Source organism: Gymnoscopelus braueri, assembly GCF_963280865.1.
Source record: "Gymnoscopelus braueri genome assembly, chromosome: 22".
Lineage (NCBI taxonomy): Eukaryota > Metazoa > Chordata > Actinopteri > Myctophiformes > Myctophidae > Gymnoscopelus > Gymnoscopelus braueri.
Genome location: NC_137624.1, coordinates 63,080 through 90,000, shown reverse-complemented (window position 1 = coordinate 90,000; position 26,921 = coordinate 63,080). Strand labels below are relative to the sequence as shown.

At 40.2% G+C, this 26,921-nt stretch overlaps 2 protein-coding genes across 2 annotated transcripts in view; one reads left to right on the top strand and one right to left on the bottom strand.

Annotated features, from left to right (window-relative positions):
* Window positions 1-3,088, bottom strand: part of dmgdh (dimethylglycine dehydrogenase) — a 62,434-nt gene extending 59,346 nt beyond the window's left edge. The window contains exons 1-2 of the mRNA XM_080419871.1: window positions 2,890-3,088; window positions 1,584-1,755 (exon numbers count right to left, since the gene is read on the bottom strand). Coding sequence (XP_080275997.1) covers window positions 1,584-1,755; window positions 2,890-3,020 — 303 coding nt within the window. The 5' untranslated portion in view covers window positions 3,021-3,088. The remainder of the gene's footprint in view (window positions 1-1,583; window positions 1,756-2,889) is intronic.
* Window positions 3,089-8,905: 5,817 nt separating this feature from the next.
* LOC308078072 (betaine--homocysteine S-methyltransferase 1) lies at window positions 8,906-24,855 on the top strand. The gene is made up of 8 exons (XM_080419134.1): window positions 8,906-9,028; window positions 10,934-11,066; window positions 13,238-13,350; window positions 17,310-17,501; window positions 18,417-18,564; window positions 19,662-19,844; window positions 22,043-22,271; window positions 23,998-24,855. The coding sequence occupies exons 1-8, from the start codon at window positions 9,005-9,007 to the stop codon at window positions 24,176-24,178; spliced, it is 1,203 nt and encodes a 400-aa protein (XP_080275260.1). The 5' UTR covers window positions 8,906-9,004; the 3' UTR covers window positions 24,179-24,855.
* The last annotated feature ends 2,066 nt before the right edge of the window (window positions 24,856-26,921 follow it).

The following is a 26,921-nucleotide window of genomic DNA, read 5'->3' as shown; positions in this document are numbered from 1 at the left end:
TCTGATCATTTATTTGTGTCATCACTTTAAATTTGTTTGGCTCCGCCCCCTCAGCCAAAAGTACACCCTGCGTATGTCACTGATCACATGACCTCAATCAATTCTCCAGTTCTAGGCAACATAGAAGGGGGCGGGTTTCTTATTTCCACACAACAGTTCTAAGGTGTATTAAAGACATAGTTCAATGTTGAAAATTAGTGGTATTCCCCTTTAATGGGTTAAACATGTTATCCATTTATAAGTTGGCTATTCAATAATAGCAGATGTACAAGCTCACAGCTTGTACATCTGCTATTTTTGAATGATTGTTGGAAGAATCTCGAAAATGTTTGGAAAATGTTGAATAATTTTGAATTTCTTAACACAAATTTTCTCTCCTGGGGGGTCCCTGTTACAAAACACTTATAGATGGGGGTCCGCGGCCAAATACATATCAATTTGGCGGTCCTTGACATGAAAAAGTTTGAGAACCACTGACTTACAGATCGGATATTTTCACTGCATGTTGGCCTATTATGACATGCACAGAATAGGGACGCTATAGGGTTCATGGGGTTAAAGTTCACACCATCAACTATGTCACATAAGAGCAAGTGACTGGATAAGAGGCTCTGGTGGACAGAGTACTCGACACCAGTACTTGAGTCAAAGTATAAATACTCTGTGTCAAAAAAATACTTAAGTGTTCAAAATTGTATTAACATTTAAACATTTGTAAAGATTTAAAGTAGCAGAAAAACAGCAGATCTACAAGCTCACAAGTGAGCTCATATGTCTGCTAAAAAGTGGTTAATTCATAATGTGTGTTTTCCCTTCCTAGAAATGTAGTGCAGTCAAAAGTACCATATTTGTCTTTAAATGTAGCGGAGTGAAAAATACAAATATTAAAAGTAAAGTAGGCCTACAGATACTAAATGAATACCTAACCTCTAACCCAAAATGTGCTTGAGTTAAGTAACAGTAAATGCACTTGTGCAGCACTGCTTGCGCTGCAGAAAAGGTAAGTGGGTCAAAGCGTCCTCAAATGGCACAGCAGCTCTCTAGGTCAGTGACAGCTGATGTTATGGAAGCTGTAACATCTGCTACTGACCAACCCAGTGGCCACGGACTGGCTCCAGTGTTGCCAGATTTTGCAAGAGAAACAAGCGGCCTGTCTACGTAAACAGGCTCAAAAGAAGCGACTAGGCCGCATGATCACACACACACACACGTTAACATAGCATCAAAATCAGTTTTACCACTTACTTTAAACCTATATACTTCGGCTATTTGAAAATAGAAGATGTACAAGCTCACAACGCGTCGCATTGCTATTATTATTATTATTTCAAAAACAAAAACCTTTTAAGAAGTAGTAAGAAAATGTCCTTAAATTCAGTCTTTGTGAAAACCTTCAAAGATAGCAAAAATAGCAGATCTACAAGCTCGGCTATGTTTAAATAGCCGATGTATAGGGTTCAAGTGGTTGAACTGACTGTGGCCAAAAAAACACAATGAAATTGTTGATCGCAATTTCATTTGTGTGCATTGGTTCCATTGGATGGTCCAGTAAAATGTCATTGATGGTGGACAGGTCTACTCACAGCGTGCCAGGTGGAGCCGGCGGTCAGCTCAGACTTCTCCAGCAGCACCACGTCCTTCATGCCGGCCTTGGCCAGGTGGTAGGCCAGGCTGACCCCCACACACCCCCCACCGATGATCACCGTGTCAGCCGAGTCTTTCCATCGCTTCCCCAGCACCGATGAGGAGCCATCTCTGAGGAGAGAGACAGGAGGGAATTATATATATTTTCATGTCAAGGAACCCCAAATTAATATGTATTTGGGCCGCGGACCCCCATCTGAAAATATTTAGCGCCAGGGACCCCTATAGCCTACAAGAGTGAAATGTTTCAAAATTATTCAAAATATTTCAAGATTGTTTTGAAAAATAGCAGATCTACAAGCTGTAGATCGGCTATTGTCAAATGGCCATAGGGTTAAAGGTTGAACTGATTTTGATTCTACTGTATATTATCTCATTTTGCTGGAGACCCCCTTGAACCCCTGGGGGGCCCCGGACCCCACTTCCATTGCTTCCCCAGCACCGAGGATGAGCCATCTCTGGGGAGAGACAGGAGGGAACTATATAGTAATTAAATCTGTAAATATTTATGTTTTTAAAAAATTCAATTTAAATGTTTTTTAAATTCTATTTTCAAATAGCTGATATAAGGTTTAAAGTGGTAATTATTTTGATGCTACATCATGTATGTACTCATTTAGCTGGGGACCCCCTGGAACCCCCTGGAACCCCCTCAAGGACCCCTCGGGGTCCTGTTGTAGTGTGTTTGTTCAGTAACAGGGGTCTCCCTTAAACTATGTTTAACCACTTTAAAAAATAGCAGATCTACATGCAATGCCTGTTTGGCTATTTAAATAATTGAACAAATGGAACACTTTAACAACATGACTCTGACATAACATATTTCCCTATTTCAAGATGCAGTGACCATATATATACCTATATATCTATATACCTATATATATATATATATATATATATATATATATATATATATATATATATATATATATACCTATATATATATATATATATATATATATATATATATATATATATATATATATATATATATATATATATATATATATATATATATATATATATATAATTATAATAAGCAAACCAATGAACATAATGCTTGTGTGTGTAGATAGATTACATGTAAACAACATTGTATTTGCATTGAATTTGATTGTTACAGGCTATAAGTCAGATCTGTTGATTCCAACCCAACCATAACGTGATGTGAACGTGTTTTATAACCAAACCCAAAGGTGCAGATGTTGGAATGGTAAAATAGTCCTAAATAACCGCATGTCTCACCTGTCATCCGCTGTGTGTGTTCTTGCTGTGCATAGAGAGCGCAGAGGAATGCCTGAGATGCCACCAGATCTCACCAGATCTCTGCGCAGATGACCGTTAATGAGGCTCAATATGCTGGACATCATTGACATAATACAATAATAACTATTTTAATAACGCACACAAATGCACGCTCTGCTGATCGAGCCCAGACGCAGCGCTGAACACACACTCACACACACTCAATTTGACACAAACACTGACACGAAACACGCCCACAACTACACTAGCAAATCAATGAGCCGACTGAAACTTTACCCTGGCTGTCGCACGCACGCACGCGGGCACGCACACTCACAACACACACACACACACACACACACACACACACACACACACACACACACACACACACACACACACACACACACACACACACACACACACACACACACACACACACACGGAGAAACTTTACCCCGATCCACCCTTTTTTAACCCCGTCACTGCCAAGTGTCCAAATATAGGTCAGAGTGTAAAGTAGTGGGCTACTCCATTGGTTCTCAAAGTGGGGTCCTTGGGGGGGGGGTTCCAGGGCGTCTGGGCTACTCAACCCCAGTAGCTTTGTGGTTAAATTATTACTCAACCACAAGTAAAGTAAAATGTTACTGGAGTTCCGAGTTATAAAGTATAGCATAATGGAATAGGGCCTACTTGCTTTAAAAAAAATACTTGCAATAAGTATAAAATAAAATGCTTAAGTATTCAAATTGTGCATTTGAATTTTTCATAGACTTTAAAAAATTGTGAAAATAGCCGATCTACAAGCGTACAACCTGTCACGATGCTACACAGTGTGAGCTTGTGTATCAGCCATTTTCACTGCTAGGGCGTAATTGCTTCATTCCAAATGTATTTTTGTATCCTATGTTTGCGTCATGGGGGTCCCTTCCTAGAAATGAAGTGGAGTCAAAAGTTCAAAAAGTACATATCCTTACTTGAGTAGTATGAGTACAGCCTACTCAAGTACTGAATGTGTTATATTGTCCACCACTGAAAATAGGTCACACCTAAGCTGTAATTATACAGCCGGAGACATTTCAATAATTGCAGTTAAATGGTAGCTTAATAACTTTTACTTCTACTCCACTACATCTCATAGGCAAATATTGTACTTTTACTCCACTACAATTATTTGAACATTTTAGTCACTAGTTACTGTAGATTTTGAATATTATTACAAAACATACATTAACCACTTCAGCTCTATACTGTTCGGCCATTTAAAATTAGCCGATCTACAAGCTTACAATTTCTATATTGCAGTATTGATACTTTTACTTAAGTAAAAAATGTGAGTACTTTTTCCACCACTGATGAAATGTAGAGAGTGTAAGTTGCTTTATTTTATTGTTAGTTGTCTTCCTTAAATGTGTGGTTACATAACACTGAAACCAACTGAGGGTGAACTGTAGTTTATACGTTGTCAGTGGAAGTATCCAGCTGGGTCCATGATTTAATGCAGGGATTTCCAAACGTTACAACAACAACAACTTAAACGCTATAAATTAACAACTATTTAAAAGTGAAAATAGCTGTATCTACAGACTCAACAACTTTGAACGAGAATATTTGCTATTTTCACAAGGCAAAATAAATTGCAAATAAAATAAATGAATAGATTTGTTTTCCTGAAATTATTTTTGAAATGTTTCCCTTTTTTTATGTTTTTGTAATAATGAAAGCTAATGTGAAGGAAATGCAAAAATATATATATTTACTTATTTGCGACCCATAAAAATTGGTCCGCAACCCAAAAATGGGTCACGACCCACTGTCTGGGAAACACTGATTGCGAACGCAGCGGAAGGAGGCGCGCCGCCGTGCAAGTGGAGCTTACTATGAAACCGTGCTCGGGTTGTGTGTGTGTGTCTCCGTCTGTCTGTGTGCAGTATTGTGTGCACTGCCTGTGTGCAGCCGCGCCCCCATGTGGACAGATCGCAGAGTGCACTACAGTGTGGCTGAAATCCGCCTGCCCCTGGGTGACTAATTACACTCCTCTGAGAGAAATATAGCAGGTACAGTCAAAAATAACACATCTAAAAGCATCTAGACGAGTTCATCTATTGGGATATCTAAGAATTCCATGTCATTTGTGCATATTTCAGGCCAGATGGCAAGTTGAAAACGCCTTAGTTTGAGGACAGTTTTTGATTTCTTCTTACTTGCTATGTTATTTTCGAGCTGCGTTCGCTTCCAGCGTTCGCGCGTCTTACTTGTCTAACCACTCTTGGGTCAGGAGCCATCTTTGGGTCGCGGACCAGTTTTTATAGGTCGCGAGTAAATATCTTATTTTTTCCGTTTACTACATAAAAAATAAAAAAAAGATTAAAACATATTTAAAACAATTTAAACAAAAAAAATCACAACTTTTCATCAATTGAAAAATCGAATAATTCCCATAAATAATAATTTTAAAAAAGTTTAAGAAGTAGTGAAAATACTTGTAGCCGATCTAGCAGATCTACAAGCTCACAACGCGTGGCTTCATGCAGCGTTGTGAGCTTGTAGATCTGCTATTTTTCACTAGTTTGGGTCCCGGGCAAACTTTAGGGTCTTGAGCTAAAAAGTTTGGGTTGGGAACTAAATGAAAATGAGGTCCTTGAAATGAAACTGGTTGTGAATCACTCATTTACATTACAGCATGTTGATCTGTATCAGTGCAATTCAATCAAGAAAAGCAACAGTGAGCGGTCAGTGTCTGTCTGTCTGTCTGTCTGTCTGTCTGTCTGTCTGTCTGTCTGTACAGTGGTCAGTGTTTATCAGTTCCTGTATGATCCAGTCTGAACAACCTGGCAAGTGGCAACAGATCAGAGTGACACACACACACACACACACACACACACACACACACACACACACACACACACACACACACACACACACACACACACAGAGGCCTTGAAATATTTATCACAAACACACAACCTCTCGGAAAAAACACCTGAATGACTGCACCTGCTTTCACTGTGTGTGTGTGTGTGTGTGTGTGTGTGTGTGTGTGTGTGTGTGTGTGTGTGTGTGTGTGTGTGTGTGTGTGTGTGTGTGTGAGAGAGAGAGAGAGAGAGAGAGAGAGAGAGAGAGAGAGAGAGAGAGAGAGAGAGAGGAGTAAGAAGTTCTTTATTAACATTTCAAAACACAAAAATGCACAATTGGTAAAATGTCTACCCCCTCCCTCTCTCTCTCTCTCTCTCTCTCTCTCTCTCTCTCTCTCTCTCTCTCTCTCTCTCTCTCTCTCTCTCTCTCGCTCGCTCTCTCTCCACCAAGCCCCACGCATAACACCCACTTTCCCAGATGACTTTAGCTCCTCCATTGCCAGATCCTCTCCCAACCCCACTGGAATTTCAAATAGCAGATTTACAAGCTCTTATATATAGAGCATCGCAGTTCCCGCCCACTTCCTGGTTTTTCGTGGTGCCGGAAGGAACAACTCAATGCATTTTTCCCATTGACATTTCCAAAAATATTTGTATCTATTAATTTAAGCCTCGAATCAAGCCATCATGACATGACATGAATCATGACCATAAAACGTTTGATTCTGTGATATTTTTTTTTTGGAAAACGGCAAAACAAAGGGTATTTATTAAATATAGTATATCATATAATTAAATATAAAATAAAAAAAATCACAGAAAAAAAAGTTTTATGGTCATGATTCATGTCATGTCATGATGGCTTGATTCGAGGCTTAAATTAATAGATATAAATATTTTTGGAAATGTCAATGGGAAAAATGAGTTGTTCCTTCCGGCACCACGAAAAACCAGGAAGTGGGCGGGAACTGCGATGCTCTATAGTCCCTTCCTAGAAATGTGGTGGAGTCAAAAGTAAAACATTTCTATTTGAAATGTAACGTAGTGGGAGTCATATAGCCTCGCGTGGCCAGACTATATCACTGCGTGGATATTAGTCTGGTGCTTCTGTGAGGATTTCTTCCCCCAATGGGCGGGATCAAAAGCATGTCTCTGGACGCAATTGGTTAGACCTACAACCAACTACCAATTACAGTCTCCCATATTTGAATACTGGGCCCTGATTCTTGGTCAGCCCAGACTTCGGGAGCAGGAAATGGATTCACAACGGAGCTGTGCCAGACCCAAATCGCTGGGGGCAATTTTGTTTTTGCACTGGCAGATTCGTCTGGTCTCAGGCTAGGAGTCATAGGCTTGCAAAATAAATAAATAAATAGATAGATAGATAGATGCACCCCATGCTTCCCCCCACCCTTGGCCTCCCTTGTCCTGTGCAGCGGTGAGACTGATGAGTCGGCCTACAGAGAGGAGGCGAGCACCCTGCCTGGAGCAGAGGTGTCCGGACAACCTCTTCCTGAAATACCAAGGAGTCGTGGACTTCAGGGAGAAGAGGGTTAACTCGACACCCCCCCCCCCCCCCCCCCCACCACCACCACCACCCCGATGCGACACGTTGTGAGCTTGTAGATCAGCTATTTTCAAATAGCCGAGTATATATATATAATATATAAAATGTATGTTTTATAATGTAATAATTTATATCTGCAAGTAACTAGTAACTAAAGTCTTCAAATAATTGTAGTGGAGTAAAAGTACAATATTTGCCTCTGAGATGTAGTGGAGTAGAAGTAAAAGTATAGACAAATGGAAATAGTCCAGTAAAGTAAAAGTACCTCAAAATTGTACTTAAGTACAGTACTTGAGTAAATGTACTTTGTTACTTTACACCATTACAAATATGAGGGGGTGAACATTCACAAGGAACTGACTTGTGACTGCTATGTCACAACAGTTATCAGCAAGAAGAGGAAAATCTAGTCTGGCACAAATGGAAAAGTGATTGTACGAACAGTTCAAGAGTGATACTTTAGGCCAAAACGTGAAGCGGGCTGTTATAGCGGTACCATGAGGCAGATTTGAAAAATATAGGGTGGAGGTTTTAATTTTTTTGCCTATAAAATATTCAATCAATCAAAATTCTGTCTGTCTGTCCGTCCTCTCTCCCTCTCTCTCTATGTTGTTTGGTAAATCCATCAGATGACAGCACCCTGTCAGAATTGATCTTTTCGAAGTGAATTGAATTGAAATGATGCAAGTGTTCTGATGTCACAGTATGCAGTTAAACAGATGTGTTCCCATGTTGTCATTTGTTTAAATAAGTAATTTTGAGGGTCAAACTCCTTTCCAACATATTAAATATAACAATCTGAGCGGCACTGAAATTGAAGAGACTTTCAGTAACAATGTTGCAAAACCGAAAGGAGCTCAATTAAAACAGAACAAGTTATTCTGGTTTCAACTGTGTGCACTCAACTTTGAAATACACCACAGACTTATGTGTATGCACACGGTGAAATCATGAGTGTTAATAATCGAACTCTCTGAGTGTAAACATTTATCCAAATTAACCTTCTGGGTCAATTTTTATGCTCAATAGTTAAATGAACTCACTGTATTTTAGTCTGTAGCTTTTTAAGTAGCCTATATATTTGCTCCCCATACTTATTTACTTTTACTCGAGTTACATAATAGAGTATATCTGAACTGTGGAATTGTTGCTTTTACTTTAACAAATGAGTACTTCTTACAACCACTGGTGGTAGTTGTAAGTATTATCTACTATGTTCTGCGCACGTTTTCCCTGGAATACGGATGCTGGGGTTTAGAACAAGGAACGCATCTTGACATTAAGCCATTACCTATAAACTTTTCACCCTTAACATAATGTAATACATTTATTCTCACCCGTAACATAGTAAACTATATCTCAAAGTAATTCTAGTACTAAAGTGTCAATAATAGTAGTGGAGTAAAAGTACAATATTTTCCTCTGAGATGTAGTGGAGTAAAAGTAAAAGTATAGACAATTGGCAATACTCCAGTAAAGTAAAAGTACCTCAAAATTGTACTTAAGTACAGTACTTGAGTAAAAGTACTTCCTCCATGACCACACCCCCTCTGCATTCTCTAATTATAAAAGCTTTGGGACGTGTGTGAACAACCCCCTCAGTCTCCATTCTCTCCACTCTCACAGGAGGAACAGGCTGTTTTCTGCCGTTTAAAGACAAGCACGAGAAGTTCTACACCACTCTGCAGAGACCATGGCACCAGCAGGATCCAAGAGGGTGAGTCCATTTAAAACTAAACATCACTTTAAAACAAAATAAACCACTTTGCAAATAGATAGATAGATAGATAGATAGATAGATAGATAGATAGATAGATAGATAGATAGATAGATAGATAGATAGATACCGTAGATAGATACCGTAGATAGATAGATAGATAGATAGATAGATAGATAGATAGATAGATAGATAGATAGATAGATAGACAGATAGATAGACAGATAGATAGATAGACAGATAGATAGATAGATAGACAGACAGACAGATAGATAGATAGATAGATAGATACCGTAGATAGATACCGTAGATAGATAGATAAAACAAAACAAAACCACTTTGCAAATAGATAGATAGATAGATAGATAGATAGATAGATAGATAGATAGATAGATAGATAGATAGATAGATAGATAGATAGATAGATAGATAGATACCGTAGATAGATACCGTAGATAGATACCATAGATATATAGATAGATAGATAGATAGATAGATAGATAGATAGATAGATAGATAGATAGATAGATAGATAGACAGATATATAGATAGATAGATAGATAGATAGTTTGCTAAAGTCACAAATATGCATGGGTCATTTTAACAAAATACTTCCCCATGAAGGGAACGTCCAAAAAAGACGGTAAGCTCACTTCAACATAATCTTAAAAAGAGATGTGAAGAAAAATCTTGTATGGGGGTGTGCCCATGGCACAAAATATTTTCAGACGGGGGTCTGTGGCCAAATAGCCTACATATTAATTTCGGGGTCCTTGACATGAAAAAGTTTGCGATGCACTGGTGCACATTTTGTCAATAAAAAGTGACTTTGCAGAATGTGTTAAACGCTTGGATGCAGGAGAGCTATCATTAAATCTGTACTTTTAGTGGGTGGTGCAGCGGTAAAGTAGGCTATAGTTGCCCACCACTGCAGTGGAGTCTCGGGGTTCGAATCCACCGTGATGCACCCAGCTTTGTCAAGCGTCTATACGAATACAATGGGTTGTGGTTGAGGGAGGGAAGCCGGGCGGGGAGGGTGATATTTGTCATTGCATGTATTCCTACCAGTGGTAGAAAGAAACTAAGTACATTTACTCAAGTACTGTACTTAAGTACAATTTTGAGGTATTTTTTTTACTTTACTTTACTTTACTGGAGTATTTCTAATGTTCTGTACTTTTACTTCTACTCCACTATCTCTGAGGCAAATAGTATACTTTTACTCCACTACAATTATTTGAAAACTTTAGTTACTAGTTACTTTTTGATTATTATTACAAAACATACATTACCCACTTCAGCCCTATATACATTTTGTTCATTTGAAAATAGACGATCTATAAGCTCACAATGCATCGCAATGCGACGCATTGTGAGCTTGTACAGTAGATCTGCTATTTTCAAAAGATGTGTACACATTTTACTTGAAATGGGACATTCTGCATAATGAGTACTTTCTACTTTTGGTACTTTAAGTACATTTTGATACCAATACTTTTGTACTTTTACTCAAGGATTACTTTTAACAGAGTATTTCTACATTGCAGTATTGATACTTTTACTTAAGTAAACAATTTGAGTACTTTTTACACCACTGATTCCTACGGGCTAGGGGTGTAGCCTAATGGGAGGAGGCTCTACGTCCTCCCAGTGGGGGCTCCTCACTGGCAGGTGAGCCAGTCGGATAGGCTACAACAGCATGCAGTGACAACACATAAGGGTGTGTGGGGAGGAATGAATTGGCATAACAACTAAATAAGCAATGCAACCTTTTTAACCCTAAACATTTTACACTATACTATTACAGAACGTTTTGGAGAATAAACTATAGGTTTAAACGTATATTTTATATATTTTTACGGAATAACTAAATGCGTATTTTAATATATTCTCCTATATTTCCAGAATGTTTTGGAGCGGTTGGATGCAGGGGAGGTGGTCATCGGGGACGGAGGGTTCGTCTTCGCTCTGGAGAAGAGAGGTTACGTGAAGGCAGGACCCTGGACCCCTGAGGCTGCTGCAGAGTACCCTGAAGCTGGTTAGTGTTCATTCACTCAATCACTCATTCATTACCCTGAAGCTGGTTAGTGTTGTTCACTCATTCATTCACTCATTCATTACCCTGAAGCTGGTTAGTGTTCACTCACTCATTCAGTCATTCACTCATGCATTACCCTGAAGCTGGTTAGTGTTCACTCACTCACTCACTCACTCATTCAGTCATTCACTCATGCATTACCCTGAAGCTGGTTAGTGTTCACTCACTCACTCACTCATTCACTCATTCATTACCCTGAAGCTGGTTAGTGTTCATTCATTACCCTGAAGCTGGTTAGTGTTCACTCATTCATTCACTCATGCATTACCCTGAAGCTGGTTAGTGTTCACTCATTCATTGCCCTGAAGCTGGTTAGTGTTCACTCATTCATTCATTCACTCATTCATTACCCTGAAGCTGGTTAGTGTTCATTCATTCATTACCCTGAAGCTGGTTAGTATTCATTCATTAATTCACTCATTCACTCATTCACTCATTCACTCATTCACTCATTCACTCATTCACTCATTCACTCATTCACTCATTCACTCATTCATTACCCTGAAGGTTAGTATTAATTAAACCTTCATTAATTAATTAATAATTACCTTGAAGCTGGTTAGTGTCCATTAAACCTTCATTCATTCATTAAAGTTTTAGTCACACACGCATTCATTTAAAAAAGCTGTGATCCGGGACTTATTTGAATGAATAAAGGTTCATTTGAGCCAATCTGTACGGTAGAGTGTGTTAACACAGTATTAAGCCCAATGCATACTCCACAAGGACAGACGAAAAAAGTTTGGTTCGGCTCGGTTCAGACCACAATATGACATCATTCAGGGGGTCGGGTGTGCGGGACCCGAACTAAATCCGGCTGTTCCCTGCCTCCGAGCTGTTGTAACTACCCTAGGCTGCCCTAACGTGTCTGATATCTGGTCTAGAGGGGCGGGTTCAAAATCTCCGGAAAAAAATTCTGTGAGATCCCATTGGTTCACTGATCTGTCCGTCAGCCCCCACCCCGCTCCATGCCCCTCCTCCTCCCCCAATGTGCAGCATTGAGAGCCCTGACGTCACCACAGTTGGAGCGACGCCCACTGCACTCTGGTTGGTTGGGGAAATGAAACACTTCCTATTCCAGGAACGTCAACAGGCTGGTCCAGGCTCTTATTTTTGAGCAAAACTAATAAATAACTACCCCAACGGAGTTTGGCTACGTTCGCCATCGTTTTTGCATTCATTCAGCCCAGCTGTTCGGCTGTTCTACTGAAGTATGCAGCCACCTTAGGCTACATATGCGGTGGTTGTATTTGGTCTCCTCACTCTTCCATATAGCATAACGCATAAACGTTAGAGATTGCAGCTTTAATTTTACAGTGGATTTTAAGGGCTATGATGAAATAGGGAACAAAACACTGCATGTTCCTCCATTTGACATCTTTTAAAGGAGCACTTCACCTACTTTCATCCTTATCTTCATATAATTGGTCCTCACTAAATGCTCATTATAAGATGCCACTATACTGTCTACTCACTCTGTGTCTCATTGGTGGGCTGTGGACAGTTAAGAAACCTGCCTCCAGTTACATAATTGGTGGGGATTCCAAGCTAAAAGAAACTAGCCTCGCGTGGCCAGACAATATCACAGATATAGATATAGTTAGATAGCCGCACCTGAATCGACAAGGTGTGCCAGCGCACGATTTTTCTCTTAGCCGCTCCATAGAAGCCATTGTTCTTGCATCACAAAAAATAAATAAAAAATCTTGTTTGAAATGTTTGAAATGAGCAATGATGTCACTGGTAGGCAGGTTTCTGAACTGTCCACTGCCCACCAATGAGACACAGAGTGAGTATGGTGTCATCTTATTATAATGAGCATTAGTGAGGAGCAAGTTTATGAAGATAGGTTGAAAATGAGCGTAGTGCTCCTTTGAGTTACAATGGATACATTCACTGTGGAGCTTTTACTATTTTACTGTTTAAAAAAACATATATATATTTGCACACTGCAAACCTTTTATTTTCTTTATTTACACACTGCAAACCTTTTATTTTTTTTATTTGCACACTGCAAACCTTTTATTTTCTTTATTTGCACACTGCAAACCTGTAAAGCCACTCACTCCTGCACTGCTAAACACAAACTGTTAAATATTTGCTTCTTTCAGTTCGTCAGCTGCATCGCGAGTTCCTGCGGGCCGGAGCGAACGTCATGCAGACGTTTACGTTTTACGCCAGCGACGATAAGCTGGAGAACAGAGGCAACGCTCCGCGATTCACCGTGAGTAGAGCTATCGTCTGTCAGATGGAAACCTTGTATGTCCAATATTGTTACTTTTCAGGAAAGGGTCAAAAAGAAAGAAGAACCTTGTGTTCCCATGGATCCAATGTTGTTATTATTTAGTCCAGGGGTCTTCAACGTTTTTCAGGATAAGGACCCCCGAGAGCCCCTCTATATTCAAAAAAATGTGTTACAGATTAAACTTTTTTTTTAAACTTGGTCTGCTCTTTTTTTCCCCTACACCAAACCTCTTTGCCAAAAATAGCCAATCAACAAGCTCACAGTGCCTCACAGTGCCTCGCAGTGCGAGGCGTTGTGAGCTTGTAGATCTGCTATTTTTGGCTAAAGTTCTCCTCAGAAAAGAACTTCAAGTGGTTAAAGTAAAAAATATCATATCACACAAAGATTTGGCGGCCGCTCTGTAGTAACTCTGAGGACCCCCTAAGGGTCCCGGGCCCCTGTTGAAGACCCCTGATTTAGTCACAGCGTCTTGTTCATACATTTCATTGGTTCAATATTCATAAAACCCACAGACACACTTGACCACTTTCACTTTCAAAAGGTTTTTAAAAAATAGCCAATCTACAAGCTCACAATGCGTCGCGATGTGACACGTTGTGAGCTTGTAGATCGGCTATTTTTGCTGCTTTCACATGCACATAGTAAGGTCCTGCATTGTAGGACATTAATTTAAAAAAGAAAATACCCGACATCTACAAATGGTGATCTTCCACAGCTGTTGCGGGATGCATGAGACATTGTGCAGATAATGTGATGTGTGTGTGCGTGCGTGCGTGCGTGCGTGCGTGCGTGCGTGCGTGTGACCTTCATGCATGCCATTCATTCAGCTCTCCCACTCTTGGCAACAGGAACGCACATCCTCCTAGGTTTTATAACACATGTGTTGAACTCTCTGACCCAAAGAGAGTGTCTCTTGCCAAGAAGACTTATAAGAGTTAACCATGGCTGCAAGCTTCAAGGGGTGGCCATGGCTGAGTGGGTAGAGAGAGGCCTTCTGGGAAACAGAAGATCCCTGGTTCAACCCCCCGCCCCTGGTCATTGCGTCTTAAGTGTCTCTGAGCAAGACACTAAAGGAGCACTCATTTTCAACATTGTCTTCATATAATTGACCCTTTGACCTACTTTTTATATTTCCAGGTCTTAGGCGGTAATTAAGTACCGGGCCGCCACCATCTTATGCGCAATTGCTATGCAAGTCACGCTGAACGCAAACACTTAAGTCTTAAGACTTGCCAGCATATTTAGCGCCTGGGGGAGCGTTTATATGTTAATTATGGGCACTATGCGGTATGTGCTATTTTGCCCCTTGACTTAACAAGACTCACCGCATAGTGTGAAGACGTGGTTAGGACCAGGTCTTGCCAGCATATTTAAGTGTCTATGTTTATGTTCCACTCACAATTTAGCATGTATTTCAAAGACTTATTCCTTCATTAAATCGATGAAATATAAATAAAATCAAGTTTTTTACAGCTGTTCATTTTGCCTGTAACCTAGAAGTGAAACAAATTTCCTGTGTTCTGGTGAAGGTTGTGAGTTTGATACTTTTATCAGGCTTGCTTTACCAGCATTGGAAAATAATGGGTAATTTTTTTTATTTCATCCATTGAAAAGCTCAAAGTACGCTTACATAAATTGTTTTGATGACTGAAGCAATTAATGACCCATCTTTAATAATAACCATTCATTTCTTAAACGGGGGTGTGGTAAACTTTTTAACCGAGTAGATGTAATTTCCTGTGTTCTGGCAAATTCTGGGAGTTTGATACCAAATCAAGAGAAATCAAGGAGAAATGACATTCAAGGAGTCCTCAAGGAGATGTGGTTGAAAGCTCTGGAGAAGGGTGTGTAATTGATAGAAAATAAGACATCTTTTGGGTGAACTACTCCTTTAGGACTTATTTTAATGCCACTTTAATTGAAATTTACGACCAACTTATCAATAACAAAAAAGTGGTCATTGACAGCAATTACTCAGATTTAGGTTAACTGTTGTCCACATATGTAATAGAGTTAAATGTATTGCATGCAAAAACACACAATAATAATAAAATAAAACATTATCACAGTGTGGATAGGGATAGCCAATTTTTATCCATTTTAATCCCCTTATCAATCCTTCCTTATCGATCCCACCATTGATCCTTTTCTATTATTGGTAGTTGTTGTTGGCAAAACATGTAGAAGGTCCCATTCCAAGTTTTCAAAAATAAAAATCTTTTGAAAATAGCAGATCTACAAGCTCACAATGCGTCGCATCTCCCAGTGCATTTCTTCGTTTTGTATTATTACTAGAGGGTCGTCGGGGCGCTGCGCGCCCCTTCCCGCAGGGCTTTGTGCTTGTTGGTCCCTCCGTGTCCCTCTCTCTGTCTAATTTATATGTTAAATATATATTATCATCATTAATACAATATTTATTATATTATAAGATAACACATACATAATAATACATATTATTCTAATGTGTAATATTATGATATATTTTATTGCAATCATTCTGTTAATATGTAATTTATTTATATATAATAATATATAACATATATATAGAATATATATATATATATATATATCCATATAATATCCATATTCATATGTATATTATTATATTATATTCTCTCTCTTGTTTTTTCATAAACCTGGTTGCTTGTTTCTCGCGCACAATCTGGCAACACTGATATAGTTGCTTGTTTTCTCGCGCACAATCTGGCAACACTGTTCCCGAGCACTGGAAATCCTGATGAGAGGCGAATCCATCGGCTTAGAGCCTGCGTTTAGACGCTAGTGTGGGTAATAATGTTTTGTTTGGGATGTGCATGGCACGAAAATGACGGACATTAGCGTGAGTGTGGTGGGAATAGGGACATGACCGCGGTGACTGCGACAAATGTGTAAGTACTATTAGACATTTTTGGCTAACGCTAAATGGTGCTAAAGGGTTTCCCCTTCCGGTGTGGTCGGTAATGTGGGGAATTTGTGTTGATTAATTATGCTCCGAGGAGGCAAATGTGTAGTGAGCACTGAAAAATAGACGAAACAATGCGTAAATGAATCGCGCACATTGTGGCTGGTGTTGTAGTGACATGTGATATGTTGTTGTTGTGTTGATACCGAAACAATGAAATGGCGTCGGAAAGGCTGAGGTTTTTCTAATGTAAGATAAGATATTAACCACTTGAACCCCAGCATCCATATTCTGTGGGGTAACAATAGCCAGAAATAGCAGATCTAGAAGCTCACAAAGCGTCGGCATTGCAATGCGTTGTGAGCTTGTGGATCGGCTATTTTTGGCAAAGAGATTTGCCAAAAAAGTTAAAGTATCAATACTGCAATGTAGAAGTACTCTGTTACAAGTAAAAGTCCCAAATTCAAAATTTACTTGAGTAAAAGTACAAAAGTATTGGTATCAAAATGTACTTAAAGTACCAAAAGTAAAAGTACTAAAACGTTTGAAAATAGCAGATCTACAAGCTCACAACACGTCGCGATGCGACGCGTTGTGAGCTTTTAGATCGAGGTATAAAACAGGGCTAAAGTGGTTAATGTATGTTTTATAATGTAATAATTTATATCTGAAAAGTCTTCAAATAATTGTAGTGGAATAAAAGTACAATATTTGCCTCTGAGATGTAGTGGAGTAAAAGTAAAAGTATAGACAATTGAAAATACTCCAGGGTTAGGGTTGTTTTCAGAAAACAGTTTAGAACAGTAGTTCTAAAAAAAAAAAATACAATATTGAAAGTGTTTGAATATATATATATATATATCTTTTACACAAATCTTCTCTTCTGGGGGTCCCTGGCACAAAACATTTTCAGATGGGGGGTCCGCGGCCAAATACATTACAGTATTTGACACAGTTTGAGAACTGTAACTGGTTTAGAAAGCATTTAGTAGAATGGACCTCAGGTCTTAATGGGTGAAAATACTACATTTCCCAGGGAAAGCAGATCAACGAGGCGGCATGTGACCTGGCCAGGGAGGTGGCAGAGGAAGGGGACGCCCTGGTGGCGGGGGGCGTGTCCCAGACCCCCTCCTACCTGTCCTGTAAGAGCGAGGACGAGGTCAAGGCCATCTTCAAGAAGCAGATGGACGTGTTCGTGCAGAAGAACGTCGACTTCATGATCGCAGAGGTAACAGTATACAACATCCTTTTTATATTTTCTAAGCCAACAGATACAGTTAAAAGATACCATCACTTTTAGCATAAATGAGCTTGTTTTATGAGCCTTGTTTGGTTGTATACCTGGGAAACCGTGTGTGTTTTTTTTGTGTGTGTGTGTGTGTGTGTGTGTGTGTGTGTGTGTGTGTGTGTGCGTGTGTGCGTGTGTGTGTGTGTGTGTGTGTGTGTGTGTGTACATATTCTGAACGGTTGCCATGTATATAAGGGAATGTACATTGCTAGGCATGACAGAATTGTTGACCTATTAGCTAAGGACATAAGTTCATATGTTTCATTATCTGCCAAAATGAATAAGCACTCTTGTGTTTCAACTGCCATGTTCATGTGCAATAATGAAAATGATGCCTTTTCAAATGTCACAGCTAATACACCAGATGTTGTTGTTGTTGATGAGGACAGTAGAGAAGTGACCATTTTGGAAGTGGCATGTACATTTGATCACAGCCTGGAAGAATGCATTCCTTACCAAGGTGCTTAAGTACCAACGTCTTAAGGATGCTATCATGCAGCTTGGTTACAAATGTAAACTGCTTGTGTTCATATTTGGAAGCCTCGGTAATGTCCATAAATCAGTTGTGAGAGGCCTGCAGATTGCAGGAATGCCCAAGCCAAAAGCTAAGGCATTGGCAAAATTCTGTTCAATGTCTGTGATAATTGGCAGTCGCCATATATGGAGGAGGCGATGCTTCCTGTACCCGTGATCTGTATTTTGAAATACTTGTCGTTGAGTTTTTTCCAAGTTTGTGCATCCACTATTGTTTGTGTTCAAGATTGTATCAAGATGTATTGTTAAAATGTGAACGCAAATAAAGATGTTAAATGTGTCTGTGTGTGTGTGTGTGTGTGTGTGTGTGTGTGGTGGCAGTACTTTGAGCACGTGGAGGAGGCAGAGTGGGCGGTGCAGGCTTTGAGGACCACGGGGAAGCCAGTGGCGGCCACTCTGTGCATCGGCCCCCAGGGAGACCTGAACGGAGTGACCCCTGGAGACTGTGCTGTCAGGCTGGTCAAAGCTGGTACACACACACACCCACACACACACTCTCGCGGGCGCGCGTGCGCACACACTCGCACACACGCACAAACAAACAAACGCACACACACACACACGCACGCACAGACACACGCACACACGCACGCACACATGAATATTAGTATCGAACCGATATCCAGTGGTGTAAAGAAACTAAGTACATTTACTTTAGTACTGGACTTAAGTACAATTTTAAGTTTTTTTTTTACTTTACTCGAGTATTTCCAATTTTCAATACGTTTACTTCTACTCCACTACATCTCAGAGGAAAATATTTTACTTTTACTCCACTACAATTAGTAATGTCATCCAATCTCTCCTGATTGGATAACATTTGCATCCCAACCTCAACATTTATTTTCTGTTTACTAAAGGAATGGAGAGACCGGGAGACCCCTGTGAAAAAACATTATATCTATAACAATGATTACTATCACAATAAAGAGCTATTTATCACTTATTTTAACAAAAATTATATCAAATCACCTAAAGATTGTTTCAGCTTGTGGTGAACTTAGTGAACTTCAGCTTTTGATCAACCTCTCAATGAACAGAAAATGTTCATGTTGGCTTTCAGTTGGAAATACAAGTGGTTCTCAAATGGGGGAATGTGGACCCCTAGGGGTGCACATAGGTACTACAGGGTGTAGGCCTACTAGCTAGTGGAGAAACTGGACTTACTGAAATGTTATAGCCACAGCTTAAAACAAAAATTCTCAGGAGGCACGAAATGCAACTCTTTCACTACAAGTCTTAATTGTAATTCTATGATGTAATGTAATGTTATTTGAAATGTTATTTTAACTTCAAAATAATTAATTTAAGAAAAAAAAATTCTTCTTCAAAATGTAGTTGGGTAAAGGGTGTACTTGGATATAATGCAGTTATCATTTAGCCACAAGCTCTTGTTAGATTGGTTCCATATTCATAACACACACACACACACACACGCACACGCACACGCACACGCACACTTGACCACTTCCACTACAACGTTTTCGCTACTTTTGCACGACAAACTTTCTGTATGTACCTCTTATTTTGGGTGTCAAATGTCTCACACTCCTCTGCCACCCGTAGGTGCCCAGATCGTGGGAGTGAACTGCCACTTTGACCCCATGACATGCGTGCAGACGGTGAAGCTGATGAAGGAAGGGGTGGAGAAGGCCGGACTTAAGGCTCACTACATGATCCAACCCTTGGCCTACCACACGCCCGACTGCAACTGCCAGGGCTTCATCGACCTGCCCGAATTCCCCTTCTGTACGTATTATACACAGTGGTGGAAAAAATACTCACATCTTGAGTAAAAGTACAAAAGTATTAAAATATATTTAAAGTACCAACAGCAAAAGTACTCATTGTGCAGAATGTCCCATTTCACAAGTTCAAAATGTATGCAAATCTTTTGAAAATAGCAGATCTACAGGCTCACAATTAGAGTTCTCAACGGGCCTGAAAATTAAGGCTCGGCGCTAACTGGGCCCGACTGGGCCGGCCCGAGGCTTGGCCCGAACCCGAGTATTACCGTCATGTTAGGCCCGAAAGCCCGAAAAAAACAGAGGGGAAAAAAAATAAAAAAAATAAAAATGTTTTTTTTTAAAATATATATATATATATTTTTTTTTTCATTATTCTGTTCTGAATGTGTATTTATCTATTATGAAGATGGCGCTGACGGCGCTGACGGCGCTGACTGACGTTTACTTACACTGTGCTGATTTAAATGAAGTTAAATCCTTGTCCTTCTCACGGTCACACACCTCTGTGCAATGCAATGCATCGTCTGCGTTTCTCTGCCTCTCTCGACCGAGTCTCCGTCTCCCCCCCCCTTAACACAGTAGATGTAATTTCCTGTGTTCTGGTGAATTCTGGGAGTTTGATACCAAATCAAGGAGAAATCAAGGAGAAATAACAATATATATCAAGGAGTCCTCAAGGATATGTGGTCGAATTCAAGGAGCCCTACTATCCACTGACGTTCCACTGCAGTGCCAATGGCAGGGCTCTTTGAAACTTTAGAATGTCACATCTGTATGCATTTAGTGATTAATGCATTTATGAATTTCCAGGACCCCTGGTTTGATATGCATTAGGCCACGGACCCCATTTGATAAGGTTTATATCTCTAGAATACAAAGTAATATCCTCAGTGTTTATTTAACTCTGAGAGTGTACACATGGAAACAAATGGAACCTTACGGGTCCAATTGGTTCTATTTGTACCCTCTCAGAGTTACAGCAGACCTGTAAGGGTCCATTTGGTTCCATTTGTTCACTCTCAGAGTTACAGACTTGTAAGGGTCCAATAAGTTTGATGTGTACTGTACACTCTCAGAGTTACAGACCTGTAAGGGTCCATTTGGTTCCTTGTGTATATTATTTCGATATCGTGATGTGTGACTAGATATCGTCTGGCATAGACCGCCGAAGTCTGACGTCATTTACACATCCTTTGTTTGTCTACCTGGTTCGCAGTTTTCCACCCCCGTTCTGAATCCCATAGACGTGTTTAATATCGCGTCAAATAAGAACTGTGTTCCAAAAATAAACAAATGACCCCGGCGGGTTGACTCTTATGGATATGAAGCATCAACTGACAGTGAGAAAACGCTAATGTTACTTCCGCCGAATTAGTTACATTTTCGCCAGAAACAGACTGTATCAAATATAAGTGACTGACTATCATAAACGATACAGAACCTCCTCCCTGACAATAACGCCGACACGCTGTGTTTATTTTTGGACCACAATTCTTATATGAGACGATTCTAAGATGACCCAATGTTATTCTCCATAGAGAAATTACTTCCGCAAACCTGGGGATGAACGAGTGACATCAGGACTTCGGTGCTCTATTTTGGATCGAAATACTAATCTTGTGATATGACATAAGTGTGGTCTTTCCCTAGTTTTTATCTTTAAAGATTAAAATTTAAAGTCAGGGTTGTCCAAAACTTGTTTTCAAAGGGGGCCAAATTTGAAAATATGAAAATACCTTGAGTGCAGCCAAATGTAATTCACTTTGTGAACAAAACAAAAACAATTCAGCCTTTTTTCACATGCACTATATTGCTATTATATTTCCAGTCCAAATAAATTGTATGTATTGTGTATTGTATGTGAAAGGGTCTCTGCAAAAAATAAAACATTTATTTCACATTGACAATGAAACAACACGAGGAACAAGCAGATAAGAACCGTCACAAATTCTACTGAGAAATTGCCATATGTTAATTTCAAAACACTGAATTTCAGATGACTATCCTGGTGAGCCATACATAATACATTTACTGCAATGCCCTCTTTGATTTTGTCCATATCTCCCAGCCCTAAAAATAAGCACCCCACAAATGTTTGAATTAAACTTGTGTGTCCATCACCTTTCCCATAAAGAGTATTAAAATAAAGGTACACATGCCTTTAGCTGGTCTTAAGTCATGAGTCTTCCTCTCCTACAGCTCTGGAGCCCAGGATCCTGAGCAGATGGGACATGCACAGGTATGCGCGCGAGGCCTACACCGCCGGCATCCGCTATATCGGAGGCTGCTGCGGGTTCGAGCCTTACCACATCCGCGCTGTGGCAGAGGAGCTGGCACCTGAGAGGGGCTTCCTACCCGCTGCCTCTGAGAAGCATGGCAACTGGGGCGCCGGCCTGGAGATGCACACCAAACCATGGGTTAGAGCCAGGTAAACAGACAGGCTACCCTTACCTTTTCCTTCATTACAATTCAGCAAATGCTCTTGTACAGAGGGACTTACGAGTACAACATCGGAATAAGCAGAGTAAACATGAACTCTTGTTCACAAACAATTAATAGTTAACAGTTAATAGTCACATAAGTAGAGTGCAGAGAGACAGTGTAGTGGCCTCAAAGAAACTAGGATTCCCGGATTCCAACAATGAACCTAGATTATGTCTAAACAACTTGCTATCAAAATAACATTCTGTACATTTGTGGTCAAGAAAAATACAAATTAACACATTGAGTGCCAGGTACTATGCAAGAGTCGAGGACGTGTGGAGCGTTGTCCAGGGTGTTTTAGAAAAGGTAGAAGAGTCTAGGACGTGTGGAGCGTTGTCCAGGGTGTTTTAGAGAAGGGAGAAGAGTCTAGGACGTGTGGAGCGTTGTCCAGGGTGTTTTAGAGAAGGGAGAAGAGTCTAGGACGTGTGGAGCTTTGTCCACAGTGATTTAGGGAAGGGAGAAGAGTCTAGGACGCGTGGAGCGTTGTCCAGGGTGTTTTAGAGAAGGGAAAAGAGTCTAGGATGCGTAGAGCATTTCCCAGGGTGTTTTAGGGAAGGGAGAGGAGTCTAGGACGTGTGGAGCATTGCCCAGGGTGTTTTAGGGAAGAGAGAGAAGTCTAGGATGCGTGGATTGTTGTCCAGGGTGTTTTAGGGGACGGAGAGGAGTCTACGACACGTGGAGTGTTGTCCAGGGTGTTTTAGAGAAGAGAGAAGAGTCTAGGACGTGTGGAACGTTGTCCAAGGTGTTTTAGACAAGGGAGAAGAGTCTAGGACGTGTGGAGCGTTATCCAGGGTGTTTTAGAGAAGGGAGAAGAGTCTAGGAGACTGGGACACATGGAGCGTTTTCCAGGGTGTTTTAGAGAAGGGAGAAGAGTCTAGGACGTGTGGAGCATTGCCCAGGGTGTTTTAGGGGAGAGAGAGGAGTCTAGGATGCGTGGATTGTTGTCCAGGGTGTTTTAGGGGACGGAGAGGAGTCTACGACACGTGGAGCGTTGTCCAGGGTGTTTTAGAGAAGAGAGAAGAGTCTAGGGCGTGTGGAGCGTTGTCCAAGGTGTTTTAGACAAGGGAGAGGAGTCTAGGACGTGTGGAACGTTGCCCAGGGTGTTTTAGGGAAGAGAGAGGAGTCTAGTACTTATGGATTGTTGTCCAGGGTGTTTTAGGGGACGGAGAAGAGTCTAGGACGCGTGGAACGTTGTCCAGGGTGTTTTGGAGAGAGAGAGAAGAGTCTAGGACGTGTGGAGTGTTGTCCAAGGTGTTTTAGAGAAGGGAGAAGAGTCTAGGACGCGTGGAGCGTTGTCTGGGGTGTTTTAGAGAAGGGAGAAGAGTCTAGGATGTTTGGAGTGTTGCCCAGGGTGTTTTAGGGAAGGGAGTAGAGTCTAGGAGACTCGGGCACATGGAGCGTTGTCCAGGGTGTTTTAGGGAAGGGAGAAGAGTCTAGGACGTGTGGAGCATTGTCCAGAGTGTTTTAGGGAAGGGAGAAGAGACTAGGACGTGTGGAGCATTGTCCAGAGTGTTTTAGGGAAGGGAGAAGAGACTAGGACGTGTGGAGCATTGTCCAGAGTGTTTTAGGGAAGGGAGGAGAGTCAAGGATTTGTGGATTGTTGTCCAGGCTTGTAATGCCTTACAGATGTTGTATCACAATCAATCCCTCCATGTTGTTCTTGTGTCCAGGGCTCGTCGTGACTACTGGGAGAAACTCAAGCCAGCGTCAGGACGTCCCCTGTGTCCCTCCATGTCCACCCCCGATGGCTGGGGTGTCACTAAGGGTCACGGTGACCTGATGCAGCAAAAGGAGGCCACCACCGAAGATCAGCTGAAGCAGCTCTTTGAAAAAGCCAAGGGCAGCCAATGAGCACTTCTTCGGGGGGGAATAGAGAGGGAGGGGGGGGGGGGCTAGTGGCTGGGAGTAGTAAGGTTTGACTGGTGGAATAAAATGTAGCACATTGCTCACACAAAAAGCATGGAACCAATAGCTCTTTAATGTTTGTATCAAATTTATTAAAATCTTAGTTTACATTTTGATGTGATCTAAAAAAAAAAACTCCATTACTTCTGTCAACAAACAAACAAATATGTTATTATTTTATTTTAAGCGCCATGATTCTGTGGCGAACATTCACAGAAAATAGCCGGCCTACAAGCTCAAGTCGTGCGCAAGTAGATCGTCTATTTCCAGCATCAAAGTAGGGAGCCTAGTGCAGACCCCTGGGGAACCTCAGACTCAAACTACATAGGATTTAAGTGGTTAATAGGGGTTATAAAAACTGGCTACATTGTCTTGACATATTGACTTAATGACAAGGGGTAGAGTTTGAGGCCAATGTCTCCCACATTCCCTTAATGTTTACAAACCAAAGTGCGGATGTCTTTGTTGTCTTTCTAGGACCTTATTGTAACACTCCAATGCCTTATTGTAACACTCCAAGTGACAAATATTAAATTCCTTCACTGTCATTGCAGGTGCAACAACATGTCCTGTACTGTGAGTGGTACAGCAGTACATACTGGCAATAAAGTTCTTGAGTTCTGGTTCATTTGTGTGAATGAATTGTCTAAATCAACATGGCTCATTCTTGTACTGTAGATTGGTGCTTCTCAACCTTTTCTAGATCGGGGCCCACTTGAAAATCTCATTTTTAGCAGGTTTATTGTAATGATCAATCAATCGATTTCAATATACTTCACTTATAAGTCACATTCAGCGAACGCAAACTAATTTTTCAAAGTTTTAAAGAAAAGATAACATTTTTATTTTATTTTTTACATAATTCTTATTATAAACAATATCTTTGTGTTTTGTAAATTATTTGGAGGTCCACTTGCCATAACCGCATGGCCCACCAGTGGGCCCCGGTCCATAGGTTGAGAATCACTGTCATAGATGGTCTGGAATCTATTGGTTTAATATTCTACAATATCATTATGTAGACGTCAGTTACTAAGGAACACATCCAATCTATCATCTATGCACGGCAGCCATACTGGCATGACATTGGACTCGGGTATTTTTTAATTCTTATGTATTCATTTATTATTCCAAATGACTCCTAAATAACTCTTTGGGGGGGACCAATCAGACTTTTAGTGGTGCCAGCAGGCCTACACTTGACCTAGCCTCGCATAGCCAGACTATATCACTGCGTGGATATGAGTCTGGTGCTTCCATGAGGACGTGGACGTTTTTTTCCCCAATTGGTTAGAGTTAGACCTACAACCAACTACCGATTACAGTCTCCCATATTCGAATACTGGGCCCTGATTGGTCACCCACGTCAATCTGCTGCAGCTGATTGCAACACAAAGATGCAAACAATTACACTAATTAAACACACACAGTGCAACGCATGCGCCACTTAAAGACATGCACACACACACACACACACACACACACACACACACACACACACACACACACACACACACACACACACACACACACACACACACACACACACACACACATTCATCTGTATGACATGTCTATTAGTGTTTAAACTGTAATGGATGTGTATATTCTACATTGATGTTAATTTTATCCTATGAATGTACAAATATTCCCGGAGAATGCCACTTCTCAAGCCCCTGGAGGGTTTTTAGGCATTCTCCTTCACATTTCTACCGAATCTTTGTGTATCATTTTTAAATGTTCTTGTAAGTGATAATAAACAAACAAACAAACAAACAAACACACACACTAAAATGACCGATCTACAATGTGAGTAAAAGTATTTAAAAGTAAATAAAGTGAGTAAAAATATTTAAAAGTAAATAAAAAAATACTTAACCCTTTAAAGGTCACCCCAAGAAAAAAGCATTGGAAAAATTATTTCTTTGCATTTTTTATTTATTTGGGGCAATAGTAACAACTATCAATTATAATTTCTTTAACAGACCCAACAGTTTTCCAAATATAGGCCTCTACCAAACGGTTGAGATGTCACTTTATGGTAATGGTAAAAGTTTCATGCATACATTGATTTATATGCATTCACTGAGAAATATGTCTCCCATTATGTTCCCCAGTCTCTTCTGCTTGTGAGAGTTGTCTGTTTGGTCATCTTCTTCATCACACAGATCATCAAAATAGTCCATTTTTTATTTCAGCACCACTACCTTTACCATTAAATGACAATTCAACCATTTGGTTGAGCATGTTTTTTTAGATAGGAATAAAATCATACTAATACATAAATATAATGAAATAACATTATATGTATTATATTAACAACACTGAATTAGCAAAAGCCCTATTTATCCATAGCAAATAGTACATTTTAATTACTTTAGTTTAGCTTCACTACTTACCATAAAGTGACAAACAACCCGTTTGGTAGAGCATGTTTTCAGAAAATTATTAGACCATTATTAGATTTTTTTTTATTGTATCAAGCTACATAATCAGGTTCAGTAACACCTCTGAGATGATAATATGACAAAAAAAAATCTTACCTCTGAAATTTCAACCAAAAAAATCCCACCTTTCAGGAGTGGATTAATTGATTTTCATTTCCTAAAAAGTGGCTACCTGAGAATCCATGTGACTGGGAAACAGTGACATCTGGTGGACCTTTTTTTGCCATAACATACCTCAACCA

Excerpts from the sequence above, each read along its gene's own strand:
- LOC308078072 (XM_080419134.1), top strand. The coding sequence starts at position 9,005 with ATGGCACCAGCAGGATCCAAGAGG. Across the intron at positions 19,845-22,042 it reads CCTGCCCGAATTCCCCTTCT|CTCTGGAGCCCAGGATCCTG; the intron begins GTACGTATTATA and ends CCTCTCCTACAG. Across the intron at positions 22,272-23,997 it reads AAACCATGGGTTAGAGCCAG|GGCTCGTCGTGACTACTGGG; the intron begins GTAAACAGACAG and ends TCTTGTGTCCAG.